The sequence below is a fragment of the Passer domesticus genome, chromosome W (genome assembly GCF_036417665.1).
Source record: "Passer domesticus isolate bPasDom1 chromosome W, bPasDom1.hap1, whole genome shotgun sequence".
Classification (NCBI taxonomy): Eukaryota; Metazoa; Chordata; class Aves; order Passeriformes; family Passeridae; genus Passer; species Passer domesticus.
The window spans coordinates 9568435-9585541 of record NC_087511.1 but is presented as its reverse complement, the minus strand read 5'-3'; the positions used below and the strand labels follow the sequence as shown (position 1 = coordinate 9585541).

General features: G+C 43.0%; 1 protein-coding gene across 4 annotated transcripts in view; it reads left to right on the top strand.

Moving 5' to 3' along the window:
- The window catches only part of LOC135289144 (transcription factor RFX3-like), a 193757-nt gene that overhangs the window by 43092 nt on the left and 133558 nt on the right, over positions 1-17107 (top strand). For all 4 annotated transcript variants that reach the window (XM_064402541.1, XM_064402540.1, XM_064402543.1 and 1 more), the window contains exon 2: positions 4246-4370. In XM_064402541.1, coding sequence (XP_064258611.1) covers positions 4254-4370 — 117 coding nt within the window. In that variant the 5' untranslated portion in view covers positions 4246-4253. The remainder of the gene's footprint in view (positions 1-4245; positions 4371-17107) is intronic.

Genomic DNA, 17107 nt, shown 5'->3' with positions numbered 1-17107 from the left:
TGCCAGGGCTCACTGCTGACTCATATTGAGCTTCCTGTCAACCAGCACCCCCAGATCCCTTTCTGCAAGGCTGCTCTCCAGCCACTACTCTCCTGATATGTTTTCTCCTCGAGCCAGGTCTTATGAGCTCTCAGAGAAACGTATTACACCCGAGATAGCCCAGCTACCTCAAATGGCATAAAATCAGCAGGATGAGTTGTGAGGTAGTGTTGGAAACAAAAGTTTTAATAAAAGGCAAAATAACAAAGCTCTTTACAGAGAAAACCCGAGCTAGGGGCAAGCAGTTCTTGCTCCTGCTAAAAACACCCTACAAAAGCGATTATTTCCTTTGTTCTCTTCTTTTTCTAGTGAATTGCTTAGGCAGGACTTTTTGGCCTCTGTCCAATTGGGTATCCTTAGGTTTGAGGTGAAGTCCCCAAGGTCCTATAAGGTGTATTTTTACCAAATAGAGGATAGAAACTTCTGGGTTTTTTTTCCTTTTTAAGGAGACAAAGGATAATTTGGTCACTCTGTTAACAGAGGGCACATTCCTACACTCTCCCAATCTATAATTGTGCCTGGCATCACTCTGTCACAGGTGCAGAATCTGGCATTTGGACTTTTTAATTTTCATGCCATTGATGATTGCTCCAGTCTATCCAGATCCCTTTGCATGGCTTCTTGTCCCTCAAGAGATTCAGCAGCTCCCCCCAGTTTGGTATCATCAGCAAATTGCTCTCATGGACAAGGGCACCTTTCATTAGATCATCTAAATAACTTTCCCATCTAAATTAGTTGAAAACCATTGCCCGTTTTCCTGATACTACTGGCTCTGGTAAAAAGTCTCTCCATATTTTTTAGAAGCCCTCTTTAAGTGTTAAAAGGCCACTATAAGATCTCCCTGGAGTCTTCGCTTTTCCAGGCTGAATGACCCCAGCAACAGATATGAAATTGGGAGGAGCTGTTGATAGACCAGATGTCGCTTGTGCCATTCAGAGAGCTCTTTACACTCTAAAGAACTGGCAGAGAAGGATCTCATGATATTCAACAGGTGGGAATGCAGAGTCCTGCATCTGGGGAGGATTTACCCCAGGCACCAGTACAGGCTGCAGGATGACTAGCTAGAAAGTAGCTTTGGGGAGAAGAAATGTGTCCTGATGGAGAAGAAGCTGAACATGAGCCAGCAATGCACCCTAATGACAAAAGAGGCCAATAGTATCCTTGGCTACATTAGGAAGAGCATTGCTAGTATTTGAGGTAGATCCTTCCTCTCAGTGCTAGTGAGGCCACATGTTCAGTTCTGGGCTCCTCAGTACAAGAAAGGGCAATGGCAGCAAAGGACTACAATGATGATTAAGGTACTGGAGCATATGCCATATGAGGAGAGGCTGAAACATCTGAGACTATTCAGCTTGGAAAGGGAAGGCTCAGGGAGGAGCTTATCACTGTGCATAAATACCCAATGGGTGGGAGTGAAGATGAGGGAGCAAGACTCTTCTCAGTGGTGCTCATTGACAGGACAGGAGGCAATGGGCACGAATGGAAAAAACCTGGAAATTCCATCTGAATACTCAAATACAGTTTTTTACTGTGAGGTTGGTCAAGAACTATAGCAGGTTTTACAAAGATATTGTGAAGTGTCTATCCTGGGAGGTATTAAGAACCCAACTGGACGTGGCAACTTGTTCTAGGTGACCCTGTTTTGAGCAGGAGGGTTGGAGTAGATGATCTCAAAAGGTTCCTTCCAACCTAAACAATTCTGTAATTCTGTGCAAAACGGAAGATTACTCTAATTCCTGTTATGTATAAGTGTGGTCATTTGACCCTGGCTGGATGCCAGGTACCCACCAAAGCTGCTCTATTGCTCCCTTCTTCATCTAGACAGGGGAGAGAAAATGTAATGGAAGGCTCATGAATTAAGGACCAGGAGAGATCGCTTGTTGATTACTATCACAGGCAAAACAGACTCAACTTGGGGAAATTAATTGAATTTATTACCAATCAAAATCAGAGCAGGTCAACGGGAAGCAAAACAAATCTTAAAAACACCTTCCCCCCACCTCTCCCTCCTTCCTGGGCTCCACCTCCTCCCTCCCCAGCAGCACAGGGAGACAGAGAATGGGGATTACAGTCAGTTCATCATGCGTTGTTCCTGCTGCTGCTCAGGGAGAGGAGTCGGAGTCCTTCCCCTGCTCCAGCATGGGGTCCTTCCCATGGGAGACAGTCCTCCACAAACTTCTGCAACATGAGTCCTTCCTACAGGCTACAGTTCTTCAGGTACTGCCCCAGTGTGGATCCCTTTCCATGGGGTGCAGTTCTTCAGGCACAGCCTGCTCCACTGTGGGTCCCCCACAGGGTCACAAGTGCTACCGGCAAACCCGGTTCAGTGTGGGCTCCTCTCTCCATGAGTCCGCAGGTCCCGGCCAGGACCCTGCTCTAGCATGGGCCTCCCACAAGATAACAGCCTCCTCTCAGGCATCCACCTGTTCCAATGTGGGGCTCTTCCATGGGCTGCACGGTCACCGCTCCTTCACCATGTTCTTCACCACAGGCTGCAGAGGAATCTGAGCTCTGGCACCTGGAGCACCTCTTCTTCCTTCTTCACTCTCCTTGGTGCCTGCAGAGTTGCTTCTCTCACATGTTCTCTCTCCACTCTTATCTGAACTGCAATTACACCTATGCAATACCTTTTTTTTTCCTTCTTAAATATATTATGACAAATGTGTTATTACCAATACTGATTGTCTCAGCCTTGGCCAGTAGTGGGTCTTTCTTGGAGCTGTCTGGCTTTGGCTCTGTCAGACAGGGATGAAGCTTCTAGCAGCTTCCCTCAGAAGCTCCCCCTGTAGCCCCCCCCAACTCACAAAACCCGGCCACACAAACCCAGCAGAGTAAGTAATCTTCAGTCTTCTTTATGATAATTTAAATAGGTTTTCTTTGTAAGGCATTTTCCTTAACTGTTGGACCATTTCTGTGATGGATCCAAATTTTGAATAGTCCTCTTAAAAATGTCAGTGCCACAACTTCATGTAGGGGTAAAATACCTGTTTATAACTCTAGTGATTACATTGACACTATCTGCTAAAAAAGCTTACTTGAGTCACTTTTTCACCTTTAAAATGCTTTCCAGGTTCTTCTTCTCAGGCTGAAGCCCCTCATTCTATCACCTATCAGAGCTTTAACTCAGCATTTGAATATGAAAAATTTATAGTGCAACTCAGTAAACCAGAGGAAGGACGGCTTTGAAGAATGTGTAGTCATTTACAAGCTGATGGCAGGACTTTGACTTATTTCTGATTTTAATGAGTTGTTCCTGAAGTCACATAAATAAGTGAGAAATGTTTCTGTTGATTTGCATTATTAAATAAGATATCTTGAGGGCAAGTAAGGTAAGAGAAAACTTTTAATATTTTAGTACATAAGGATTTTAACCGTTTCAGGGAAGAAAACAGAAAGAGAAATTTTTTTCTGGTATTGTATATTTTACCCATTGTGTTCTTGCAGTATACTTTATTCAGTGTATGTTAGTTCTCTCTGAAAGCTGATGATATTGAAGGTACTAATATTTATTTGTACTGTGATTACTACATGAATTACTCTTTTTGTTCTTTAGAATTGTGATGACTTAGTTTGAAATCTTTCCATCATTCAGGTTTTTTGCATTGACAATTGCAAGTCTTTTTGTGAAGGCATGCTTAATTAAGAAGTAAACATTTATATGTGCAGCTTCTAGAATTATTTTTGTGCATATAAGTAGCTTAAAGTGTGTTGTCTTAATATGGTAAAAGGTTTTGAGTCTCCTCGCAAAATTCAATAATAGTTGCAGCTTATGTATACAAGTGCAGTTAGAGAAGAATCAGGCCTGTGAACAGATGTTTTTCTAAAAGTTCTTTACTTTAAAGCAGTAAATAGGTTTGTGTGCACCTTGCTTCTGACTTGATAAATCTATTTGCTATTACAAAGCAGACTGTAAACGGTTAGAAAAAAAAATAATGAAGTCCAAAGCTTATTCTCTTCTTGATGTGCTGCAAGCTCTAAGCAGACCTTAGATTAGACAAAGTAATAATATAGCGTATCAAATATAGAATATAGAATATGGATTTTCTAATATTTTAGGCCAAAGCAGCATTTTAAAAAATGAAAAATAAATATGTCTGTGTACAGATTAGATTTTGGGTGAATATAGTTATTTTAATATGTGAATAAGTGACAAAAAGCAAAGAAGTTTGTGCTGAACTTTTAATTTTACATTTTAATTTTATTCAGAGACCACGATGCAGACACCAGAGTCTGGGTCAGACACAGGTTCAACTGTGACTTTACAAGCATCTGTGGCTGGCCAGGCAGCAGTGCCCACACAGGTTGTACAGCAGGTACCGGTTCAGCAACAGGTAGGTGTCTGTTAATTTTGGGAAAACAAAAAACCCTGGCAAGACAGAATGATGCATTTCAATAGTTGTAGTGAAGAACAAATTTTGTACAAGGATGCAAAACCAATTCCTTTTCACTGTTTTACTCAATTTTATTTTGATGGAACTAAAATATCTATATAAGCAGACATAGAGTTTTCAGAGTTTATTTCTTGAACTAGAATATTTGTCAAACACCAGAAATATATATGCATGATTCTATAAGTAGATTACTATGAAATGTGTGCAATATCTCATAAAAATGACATTCATTTGAGTTACTGAATATTCACATTTATTCCTTTGAAAGGAAAATGGATTTTAAAAATAAATTCAATATAGATATAAAATTCAAAAGCAATGTAATTTTGTACTTCTAAGCTGATCTCCCTGCAGGTTCTTGGGCAAATGCAGAAAGACATGTGAAGTAAAACTGTAAGTAATGCATGATTGGGATTTGTCAGGGAATTAAAGGGGCTTCTGAAGCAACTGGCTCAGCACACACTTCTGTGACATGATTAATTACCTATGCAGCCCCACCAACATTGGAGAATGTGCTGCATGGGGAGATCGAGGAGGGAAACGGGAGTTGGAAAACAGGAACTGAATATGAAAATCCATGACTTTTGTTCAAGACTCCTTTAGTATGTGTAATTTAGCTTTTTCCTTTTTTTAAAAAAAAACTTTGTTCCAGTTGGAAGGGATCTACAATGACTGTCTACTTCAACTACCTGACCACTTAGTAAAGATTTATATGAAGCTTACTGTGGTTAACTCTTTTTAAGCTTTGTTTCAAACTTTTGAAAACTAGGTATCATTTATATCAGAATATATTTTCAATTAGGTATTACTTATGTTCTAGTGTTATTATTTAAAATATTTCTGTTTCACTATTTCAACTGTACTTTGGAGCATTTTCTGATTCTGTTGGACTGTATTTTTCAGTTGAGTCTTATTTTGAAAGTATAAGTTATGTAAGGTTTCAGAAAGGAATGTTGGGGGATCAGCCTGGCCAGGGAAGAGGAATTTGTTGCAATAATTTGTATAGACTGAAGAGGTGATGCATATGTAGTGAAAGCCAATGCAGATGATTCTGCAATAATTAGGAGGGAATATAAAGGAGATACTGGTTTAGAGAGAAAAGGATAGATTATAAAAGTGTTGAGAAAAGGTCAGGAATTCTAAAGGAATTGAAGGTGTCAGGCAGCAACTGACAGAACGAAATGACAGTCTTAGGCTGAACCAAGAGAAATTTAGGTTGGATGTTAGGGAAAAGTTTTTTACTGAAAGAGTGATAAAGTACTGGAATCATCTGCCTGGGGAGGTGGTGGAGTCACCATTCCTGGATGTGTTTGAAAAAAGATTGGATGTGGCACTCAGTGCCATGGTTTAGTTGAGGTGTTAGGGCATGGGTTGGACTCGATGACCTTTAAGGTCTCTTCCAACCTAGTGGTTCTGTGATTCTGTAAGGTAAGGAAAAGGAAGAATCAGCAGTCCAGCCTGATCAGCAGCCCAGAGCCATATCAGAGCTTGGAAGCTCTTGTGAGCCAATCAGACAAGGAGGGGTCATAGCCAGGAGCACTGTGGGAGATTTAAACAACTCCAGAAAGCATGAGCAACCCAAAAAGTGTTGAACAGGGCGAGCAAACAGGATGTGGCACGTCAGAAGGATGTGACACTGCAGTTCACATGGGCAGGGCATATGGGGAGGGTGGTGCAATCTGAAAGTAGGTCCAGAGCTCAGGTAAGTGCTAAGTGCTCTAGGTCTCAGCCATAATGGTAGGCACTTGTCTCGGAGCCAAAAACAGTGTGTCTACTGAGATAGCCCCTAAGAAGTCTGATGCTTCCAACCCAGCTGGAACTGGTAGGGAAGATGTCAGTACAGGTGGTAGCTTGCAATGAATGCCCGGATGCTTCTCCTGGAGAAAAGTCTGGTACCTGCACAAAGCATGCACAGGTTGATGACCTGTTGAGGCAGGTGGCTGAATTACATGACAGTTAATAGGCTGCACAGTATTAGAGGGGCTGAAATGGAGATAGATAATGTGGCTTTGGAACCATCCACCTACAATGGATACCACTGAGCATGAGGCACCTTGGAACCTGGTGACCCACAAAAGCAGGGTTCCAATTCAACCTCCACCCTCCAATGTCCAGACCAAAACCAGATTTGATGCTTTAAAGGCTTTAGATGTCAATGAGCAAGGCCAGCAAGGAGAATCCACACCAGCAGCACACAGCAGTTACCATAAAAAGAAACTTTGAGTGCTCATAGTGTGTGGCTCTATTAAGGGGCACTGAGGCCCCCACCTGCCAGCCTGATAAACAGTCACAAAAGATATGCTGCCTACCAGGGGGTAGTATCCATGATGTTACTGAGAGGATACCCCAACTTGTGAAGAGCATGGACTAGTACCCACTACTACTTTTTCATATGGGTACAAATGATGCTGCAAGCCAAAAAATAGATAGGATCAAGGAAGACTATAAAGCCCTGGCAAGGCAGGTGAAAAACATCAGTGCCTAAGTCATCTTCTCATCTGTCCTACTGGTTAGAGAATTGGGGACGGCCAGAAGCAGACATGTAGTGCACATCAATGTCTGGCATTGTGGCTGGTGCCATCAAGAAGGTTTTGGTTTTTATGACAATGATTATAGTCTGTTAGGGAGGGATGGGATCCACCTGTCTAAAAAGGGCAAGAGAATTTTTGGCAATAGGCTGGCCAGTTTGGTGAGACAGGCTTTAAACTGAAGGACTCAGGAAATGGGGTCCAAAGTGGCAATGCTCATGCCATCACTTCCTCACAGGGAGTAGGCCATGCCAACCAGTGCAGCGACAGATGTTCCTTGGCTGCCTCTCAGGATAAAAATCACAGGGCTAACCACATTGAGGCTGTGTATGGCTGTGGTGGATCCTCTTAGACCTATTCTAGGTAACTTGTGTGCTTGATTACCTCTCTGAAGTGCCTGTATACAAACACATACAGCATGGGGAATAAACAGGAAGAACTGGAAATCTCTGTGTGGTCCCAGGGCCATGATCTCATTGCAATTACTGAGACATGGTGGGATAACTCACATGACTGCAATGTTGTTATGGATGGCTGTGTACCATTTAGAAAAGACGGGTCAGTGAGGCAAGGTGGTAGAGTTGCTCTTTATGTGAGACAGCAATTGGAATGTATCAAGTTCTACCCAGGGGCAGATGAATCAGTTGAGAGTTTATGGGTGAGAATTAAGGGACAGGCTGATATGGGTGACATTGTTGTGGCTGTTTGCTACAGACCACCTGATCAGGAGGAGGTAGTTCATGAGGCTTTCTATGGACAGCTGGAAATAGCCTCATGGTCACAGGCTCCGGTTCTCCTGGGTGTCCTCAACCACCCTGATATTTGTTGGAGAGACAACACAGTTTGGCACACACAGTCTGGGAAGTTCCTGCAGATTATTGATGAAAACTTTTTGAGGCAAGTGGTGGAAGAGCCAATGAGGAGAGATGCATTGCTGAACCTTGTGCTAACAAACCAGGAGGGACTATTTGAAGACATGAAGGTTGGGGGCAGCCTTGGCTGTAGTGACCATGAGGGTGGAACTCAGGATCCTGCATGGAGGAAGCAAAGCAGTAAGCAGGACTAGAACTCTGAACTTCTGGAAAGCTAACTTTGACTTCTTCAAAGACCTACTTAGAGGTATCCCATGGGTTAGGGCCCTAGAAGAGAAGGGGGTCCAAGAAAGCTCATCAGTATTCAAGCATCACTTCCACCAAGCTCAAGACCAGTATATCCCCATGAACAATAAATCAAGCAAAGGTGGAAGGAGACCTGCATGAATGAGCAGGAAGCTTCTAGCAAATCTCAAATGGAAGAAGAAAAATTATGGCATGTGGAAAAAGGGACTGGCCACATGGGAGGACTATAGGGATATTGTCAGAATATGCAGGGATGTGACGAGGAAGGCCAAGGCCCACTTGGTTCCACAAGAGCAAGTGTATGGTCCTGCACCTGGGGAGGAATAACCCCAAGTACCAGTACCGGTTGGGGGCTGACCTACTAGAGAGCAGCTCTGCAGAGAAGGACTTGGGAGTCTTGGTGGATGACAAGTTGACTATGAGCTGTCTGTGCCCTTGTGGCTAGGGGGGGCAATGGGATCTTGGGATGCATCAGGAAGAGTGCGGCCAGCAGGTCAAGGCAGGTCATCCTCCCCCTCTACTTGGCCCTAGTGAGGCCATATCTGGAGTATTGTGCTCAGTTCTGGGCTCTTCAGAGTAAGAAAGACAAGGAACTACTGGAGACAGTCCAGTGGAGACCACAAATATGATTAGGGGTCTGGAGCATCTCTCTTATGAGGAGAGACTGCAGGAGCTGGGCCTGGTTAGTCAAGAGAAGAGAAGACAGGGGATCTTATTAATGCATATAAATGTCTCAAAGGCAGGTGCCAAGAGGATGGTCCCAGACTCTTTTCATTGGTGCCCGGCGACAGGACAAGGAGCAATGGCCACAAACTAAGATACAAGAAGTTCCGCCTCAACATGAGGAAGAACTTTCTATTGAGGGTGCCAGAGCACTGTAATAGCTGCCCAGGGAAGTGATGGAGTCTCCCTATCTGGAGACATTCAAAACCCACCTGGATGCGTTTCTGTGTCACCTGCTCTAGGTGACCCTGCCTTGGCAGGGGGGTTGGACTGGATAATCTCCAGAGGTCCCTTCTAACCATAACTATTCTGTGATTCTGGGAAGAAGATGTGAATCTAGTATAACACTAGAAAATGTGATGAAGAACGTGGGTAAGATAGGTGCTTTTCCACTGTAGGAAAAGAAAAGGCTCTTGGGCATTAAAACAAGGTCTTTGATGAAGAGGAGTGGCTTTGCTCTGAAAAAAATTAATGTATATATTATATATTTGCTTAAATTTAAAATTTGAATTTATGTACATATACTTTAGGAGCAGACTAGGTAAAAATGAAAAATTCAGAAGAAATAATTTAATTTTTTTTTTTCTTTTAGCTATGAGGGGAATAATTTTTCAACATCTAAATTATTTTCTGCTGAAATAAATTTTTTATTTGCACACTGACAATATAACTATGGCTTTCATGAAAGTTTGATATGGTGCTTCAAATGAAGAAAAAAAGAAATGTCCTTAAGGAAAAACTAAGATTCCCTTCTGAGTGTAGTGGCAGTGGTTTCACAGATGTTTTCAAATGGCACAGCAATTGTCATTTTTGGAACCTTGAATTGGTGAAGGGAGAAACCTATACATGTGCAATTAAAATGTAGCAAAAGTAAGGTGAAAATGTGAGAAGCATAATTAAATGCTATTTAACATCTTGTGCAAGTTTTCTTAGTCTTATTTTTCCTTAAATATGATTTTCCACTCATGTATCATTCCTGTTTTAACATGCATTCTTAGGCATGAGGTAGCAAGCTTAAAAGGATTTTAAATTAATTTCACTGACCCTATGGTTTATGTCATGCAGTAGAGAAGGATTCAAATAGTAAAATTATAAACAAGTGTCTAAACTATTTTAGAAGGTGTATCCATGCATCAAAGATTACACAAAACAAATCTTCCTATTCATCATAGACTATAACCATAGCATTCAGAAATAAATGTATCATTCAACTGGACATACAAACTTCTGCTAATGAAAATTGGAGCTTAAGGAAAAATCATTTTAAACATAAAAACTAGTCATGAACTTATATTTGTCATTTATCTAAATATCAACATTACAGCATGAATTGCTTTCCAAAAGTATTACAGACTAAATAATTTATTAAGATGATATTTCTCTCTGAGAACATAAATCTTTGTGTATACAGCTCTGATTTTTTTAAATTTAAATGGGGTTTATAAATCCTCCCATATTTTACCCTAGTATTATTATCTTAACCTTATTAGTACTTTTAATGCAAACACTTGTATCTAAAATCAAAATTCTGTACAATTTTATCTTGCTTAATAATAAGAGATGTATTTTTTTAATTTGGGAAATAATAGTTCAGGAACACTGTTAAGGGGTGGCAGGCCAATGTCAATTTATGTTACAGTTAACATATGAAATCAGCAACCTGCTTAATTTTCCATTTAATCATCAAAAAGAGTACATATCATTATTACTGATTGACAGAAACTCTGTTTTTCTGTCATACTTGAACAGTCTTTTTCAATGTAATGTATTTTTTTTTCAAAATTAAGGGGTTTTATATAAATTTTTCCTTAGGTGTCATGATTTAACCCCAGATGGCAACCAAGCACCACAGGCATTTGCTCACTCTTCCCCTCCCCCCAGTGGGAGAGAATTGGAAAGGTAAAAATGAGAAAGCTCATGGGCTGAGATAAAAACAGTTTAATAATTTAAAAGTAATTATAATAAATTGTAAGGAAAAGAGGAGGGGAAAGACCCAAAGAGAGAGAGAAAAATAAAATCCAAGAAAGGTGAGTGCTGCAAATGAAAACAATTGCTCACCACCAACTGACCAATGCTCAGCAGACCCCCGACTAATCTTCCCCCTGGTTTTATTGCTGAGCATGACGTCGTATGGTATGGAATATCCCTTTTGTCAGTTGGGGTCAGGTGTCCCAGCTGTGTTCCCTCTCAACTTCTTGAGCACCTCCAGACTACTCCCAGTAGTTAACAGTGAAGTTTAGAATCTTGTTTTGAAGTATATAAGTTAATGGTGGAAAAGGAGGGATATGAATTTTAGAGAATATAGTGAGGATGACTAATGGGTTCTAACTAAAATGTTATTAAAGAGCTCTTGTAGATCATAGAATCAGAATTAAAGAATAATTTATCTTGGAAAGGACCTTTAAGATCATCAAATCCAACACTACCAAGTCCATCACTAAACCATGTCTCTGAGCTCTACATCTACATGTTTCAAATACCTCCAGGGATGATGACTCAATAATTTCCCCGGGCAGCCTGTTCCAGTGCTTGACAATGCTTTCAGTGAAGAAATTTTTCCTAAAATCCAATCTAAACCTGCCCTGGCGCAACTTGAGGCCTTTTCCTCTCATCCTGTCACTTGTTACCTGGGAGAAGGGACCGATCTCCACCTCATCACAACCTCCTTTCAGATAGTTGTAGAGATCGATAAGGTGTCCCCTGAGCCTCCTTTCTCCAGACTAAACAACCCCAGCTCCTGCAGTCATTCTTCACTTGTGCTCCAGACCCTTCACCAGCTTTGTTACCTTTCTTTGGACACACTCCAGCACCTCAATGTCTTTCTAGTAGTGAGGGGCCCAAAACTGGACACAGTATTTGAGGTGTGGCCTTGCCAGTGCCAAGTACAAAGGGACAATCACTTCCCTGATCCTGTTGGCCACACTATTTCTGATACAGGCCAGGATGCCATTGGCCTTCTTGGCATTCTGGGAACACTGATGGCTCATGTTCAGCTAGCAGTTGACTAACACCTCCAGGTCCTTTTCTGCCAGGCAGCTTTCCAGTCACTCTTCCTCAAGCCTGTAGTGTTGCATGGGGTTGTTGTGGCCCAAGTGCAGGACCTGGCACTTGGCTTTATTAAATTTAATACAATTGGCCTTGGCCCATTGATACAGCCTATTCAGGTCCCTCTGCAGATCCTTCCTACCCTCCAGCAGATTGACACTCACCCAATTTAGTGTCATCCAGAAATTTGATAATGGTAGGCTAAATCCCCTTGTTTAGAACATCAGTAAAGATCTTAAACAGGACTGGGCCCCACACTGATCCCTGGGGAACACCACTACTGTCTGGTCACCAACTGGATGCAGCACCATTCACCACCACTCTCTGGGCCTGGCCGTCCAGCCAGTTTTTAACCCAGCAAAGAGTGCACCTGTCTAAGCTGTGGGCTGCCAGCTTTTCCAGGAGAACAGCATGGGAGGCAGTATCAAAGGCTTTACTGAATTCCAGGTAGACCCATCCACAACCTTTCCCTCATCCACTAGGCAGGTCACCTGGTCATAAAAGGAGATCACGTTGGTCAGGCAGGACCTGCCTTTCCTAAACCTACTAATGACCACTAATTGGGCTTGCCACTTGAGTTGGTAGGGGGGGCATGTCATCCCTGCATGCCTTTCTTGCCTGAACTGCTGTGTAAACTGCCACACCTGCCTTGGCTGATGTGCCACTGTCCTGGGTTCATCCAGGACAGGGTTAATTTTTTGCAGTAGCCAGGAGGGGGTGTGGGCAGGACCATAATTTTATTCAATACCGCCTCACATCACTGCCAGGGGTGGGAAAGGGATGCTCTCTTGCTTTGGGGGTGGGGAAAAGGGTCTCTCTCACTTCCAAGGAGAAGGATGTTCCTTCTGGTTGAGAAAATGTGTCAGGTAAAGCTGCCCGGTGTTTGTTTATTCTTGTGGGATTTCTGTGTAAATAATTTATTTTTATTATACCTTTTGTTATTAATATTGCTTCTGATGCTGTTCTAATCTTATTGCTGTTTCCAATAAATTGTTCTTATCTCAAAATGTGATCTTTGCCTTCTGTGCTTCCAATTGGAGGGAGGTGGGGAAGCAGAAGCATGTGTTCAATGTGTTCAGTGGGTGTACTAAACTGGGGAATACCATTCCTAAACCACAACAGCCTTATTTGGCACCCAATGTGAAGCATGAAGGCTTGAGATAAAAACAGATCTGCCCAGAGCGGGTTGGAAACAAATTTGATCTAAGCATTTGTTGTATAAGGTACAAAGCCACTGGTCACAATGTTGCTTGGTATGTTCATGTGGGTGTCTGTCTTGGTTTGAAAAGACGGGTGTCTGCTAAGGAAGGCAGGAGCCTCCCCTGAAATGGAAAATGTAAAACCCCTCCCTCCAAATTATTATAATTTTGAAATTAAAAGGCTCTCAGGCAAAGATATGGGAGTAGGAATAACAGTTCTTTATTAGGGAAGAAAATTAAAATAAAATTTAAAAATGCAGTAATACAAAACAATACTGACAGAGTCAGAATACGACCTGACACTCTGTGGGTCAGGGTGTTGGTATCAGTTCAATTAAATGGTGGCTGCAGTCCTCCTGGAGTGATAGATGTGGTTCTGTTGAAGCAGTGATCCTGTAGAAGGGTGCAGTTTTCCCCTGGAGATCCAGTAGTGGTGTAGATGGGCTTGATCTTCTGGGAATCCAGTGGGAAAAGGCTGCTTCTGGTGTTCCAAATCTCAGATTATATCTAGGTAGGAATGCTTGGTTCCTCCCTCTGGGCGGAGCATCTCACAATGGGATGATGTAATTTTATCTGTCATGCAGTGAGACTCAATGGCCCATTAACAGAAGACATCTCCCCAGAGTGAGGATTGGTTGTGAAAGAGATAAACTGCTCAATTAACAGAAGATAACTGCCCCCCCTGTAACAAATGGGAAATAGAACACACACCCCCAAACCACATCTTACAACCCAGGACAGTGTGATACCCAACCCTGTATATATTACTGAGTGTGCTTCTCATGATGATCTTTTTCAGAGCAGGGAAAGATCAGCATAGGTTTGTTGCTGTACTGTGGGATATCAGCTGTTATATTTGCATGATAACATCAAGTACAATGAGGGTCATTTGGGATGTGTATTCAGTGTTGCTCTCCTATCCTCCTATCTCCTCAGACGCTACCTTTGGGAGTGCATTAATGATCATACCTATCTTTTGGAGTGAATGGGGGAGGATGATTTTCCGCACCCTTTCACCCCCCTTTTCATATTTTAGGCCTGTTATAAGAGCTTTTGAGAATTTAGTTTTCCTTGAACATTAAGGAAAGCATGTTCTTATTGCTAAGTCTACCAGGTCTCCTCAGTATGGTCCACACCATGTTTAGAGCCAAGAAAGATTTTTAGGAAGATCATTCAGAGATCTCCCCCAAGGGGGAATAATCATGAGTGGCATGGAATGTGGGAGAAAATAGGCCCATTTTTGGAGAAATTATTTCCTCTAATGTTTTGGGAGTTTATCCCTGAACAACTACAGGACCCTGATAAAATTACAGAATATTTGCAAGGAGAAAGCTGTGGCAACTCCAGAGAAAAACAACTTTTTTGCAGTGTGTTGGACCCTGGCTACTATTTATCAAACACTGCTTGTCACTAGACAGCACCCTCAGAGGGAGCAGGAGGAAAGCAAACGAGCAGGCACCATGGCCACTCAAACTGCAGCTGAGCTGGGGCAACAATCTGTGCTGGTAGCAGTCGCCCCTATACAGAAAAAAAAATCTTAGACCAAATCACTTTGCCTAGTGAGGGCTGAAGAAGAAGCAGGGTCGTCTCAAAAGGAAGAGGTAGAACCAGAGATAATCACCCAATCCCTATCTCATGTGAGCTGCAAGATAGGTGCAAAAAGATTTCAGCCACCAATTGGGTGAGCCCCTGGTGACCTGGCTGCTCCAGGGCTGGGATATTGAAGCCCACAATATGAAACTAGATGGTAGTGAAGCCAAGGAACTGGGATCCCTGTCCCGGGATGTAGGCATTGACAAGGCAATTGGGAAGAAGACAGAAACTCTCAGCCTCTGGAAGTAACTCCTGACAAGCATGAGGGAATGATATTTTCTCAAGGATGATTTAGTATTGAGCCCAAGCAGGTGGAATGCCATGGAGAAGAGTATCTAGTACCTGAGAAAATTAGCTGTGCTGGACGTACTCTGTAGAGATTCAAATAATGAGCAGTCCCCTATAGATCCAGATGAGGTCCAGTGTACACAATCCATGTGGCAGAAGTTTGTACAGAACACACCACTGTCATACACCAACTCACTGGCCTTGATGTCAATGACAGAAGGAGAACGAACAGTGATTCAGGTGACTACCCAACTCTGGCAATATGAAGAGCATCTTTTTTCCTCCCTACCAACCTGTGCCTCGGCTGTGGAAAAACAGTCCAAGACTGTGGACAGATTTGAAAGACTCAAGCGGGTTAGAGATAAAATGTCCTATGCCCTGCCAGTATGGACCAGAGTCTCTGCTATTGGGAGCAAGCATCCCCCCTGCTCGAGGGAGAGGGTACAAACCATGAGGTAACCTGTGGTTTTACCTGAATGACCGCAGAGAGGACATGAGGAAGTGGGATGGAAAACCCACCTCTGCCCTAGTAGCATGGGTATGTGATTTGAGAGGAAGAACAACCACCGCAGGAAATTCTTCAAGGATAAATGCTGCTCCAGTTTCCAGTGGCAAGTCCTCAGAACAGAGGAGCTGATGTTACTTCCCATAATCTTGAAGGGACTTCCAGGTCATATTTACAAGAAGTGAGCAATGAGCACTATGACCAGGACTAGAGGGGTGATGCTCCCAGACAGATGGAGGAAAAGGACAGTAAGATCTATTGGACTGTGGGGATCCCATGGCCTGCCACATCAGACTCACGAGAGTATAAGGCTTTAGTTAACACTGGCGCACAATGTACCTTGATCCCATCAAGATATGTAGGGGCAGAATCCATCTTTTTCTGGGGTGACAGGGAGATCCCAACAGCTGACTGTACTGTAAGCTGAAGTAAGCCTGATGTCCTGGTTTAGTGCAAATTTGGGAGAAAACCACCAAAGGGGTTCCTCTAGAAAGCAGATTTAAGCAGCCCCTCCCCCAACTGGTTTGCAAGAAATATTTCCTTTGAGGAAAGTGGAAAAAACCTGTTTATTTAACAGGCAAAGCATTCACCAGCACAAAATATGAACAATATCAAACAATGAAACCTCTTGCCAATCTGAAGAGATGACAAACTCCAAAATTCTTTTTAGTGGATTGCAGCTTGGCTCACCCAGTCTGTTATCAGTCCCTCTGGCACTGGAAATGCCATGGCCCAGGCCTGGCCCAGTGGGCCACAGGTGCAAGCTCCCGGTGCTCTTCTGGGTTTTCAGTCCAGAGCAGGTTTAAACAGTTCCAAGAAAAAGAAAAACCACAGTCCAGGGTACTTCTCTGCCTCAGCTAGCTAAAAACTAACTAAAAGTAAAGGAAAGGTCTCTCCCGCCATCTGTCCATGCTGCAGACAACACAGTCCAGGAGAAGGATGTGGGGGAACAAGTGCAGTTTCTGATAACAAACTGCGCGCTTCTTCTCTCCCCCCCCCCTTCACTCTCGGAACCAGTCTTAAAGGTGCAGAACTTAATATCCAGCATAAACAGAACAGACAATTGGGGATGCAAGCATCATAAAGTCACCCCAGGACACCAGACTAGAAAAGAATGGTGGAAACACCCTATTGAGACTGGCCCAGAGGCCCTGTGCATCCTTGGCATAGATTACCTCAGGAGAGGGTATTTCAAGGACCCAAATAGGCATTGTTGGGCTTTTGGGATAGCTGCTGTGGAGACAGAGGGAATTAAACAGCTGAGTACCTTGCCTGGTCTCTCAGAGAACCCTTCTACTATGGGACTCATACGGGGCAAAGAACAACGGGTACCAATTGCTACCGCAACACTGCACCGTCAACAACACTGCACCAACCGGGACTCCAGGACTCCCATCCACAGATGATTTATGGAGAGACAGGGAGTGATCAGCAAGACTTGCTCACCCTTCAATATCCCCATATGGCCAGTGCCTAAGTCCAATGGAGAGTGGAGACTGATAGTGGACTGTCATGACCTGAAGGAAGTCACACCACCACTGAATGCTGCCGTGCTGGACATGCTGGAGCTTCAGTATGAACTGGAGTCCAAGGCAGCAAAATGGTGCCACCATTGATATTGCTAATGCATTTTTCTCCATTCCTTTAGCAGCAGAGTGCAGGTCACAGTTTGCTTTCA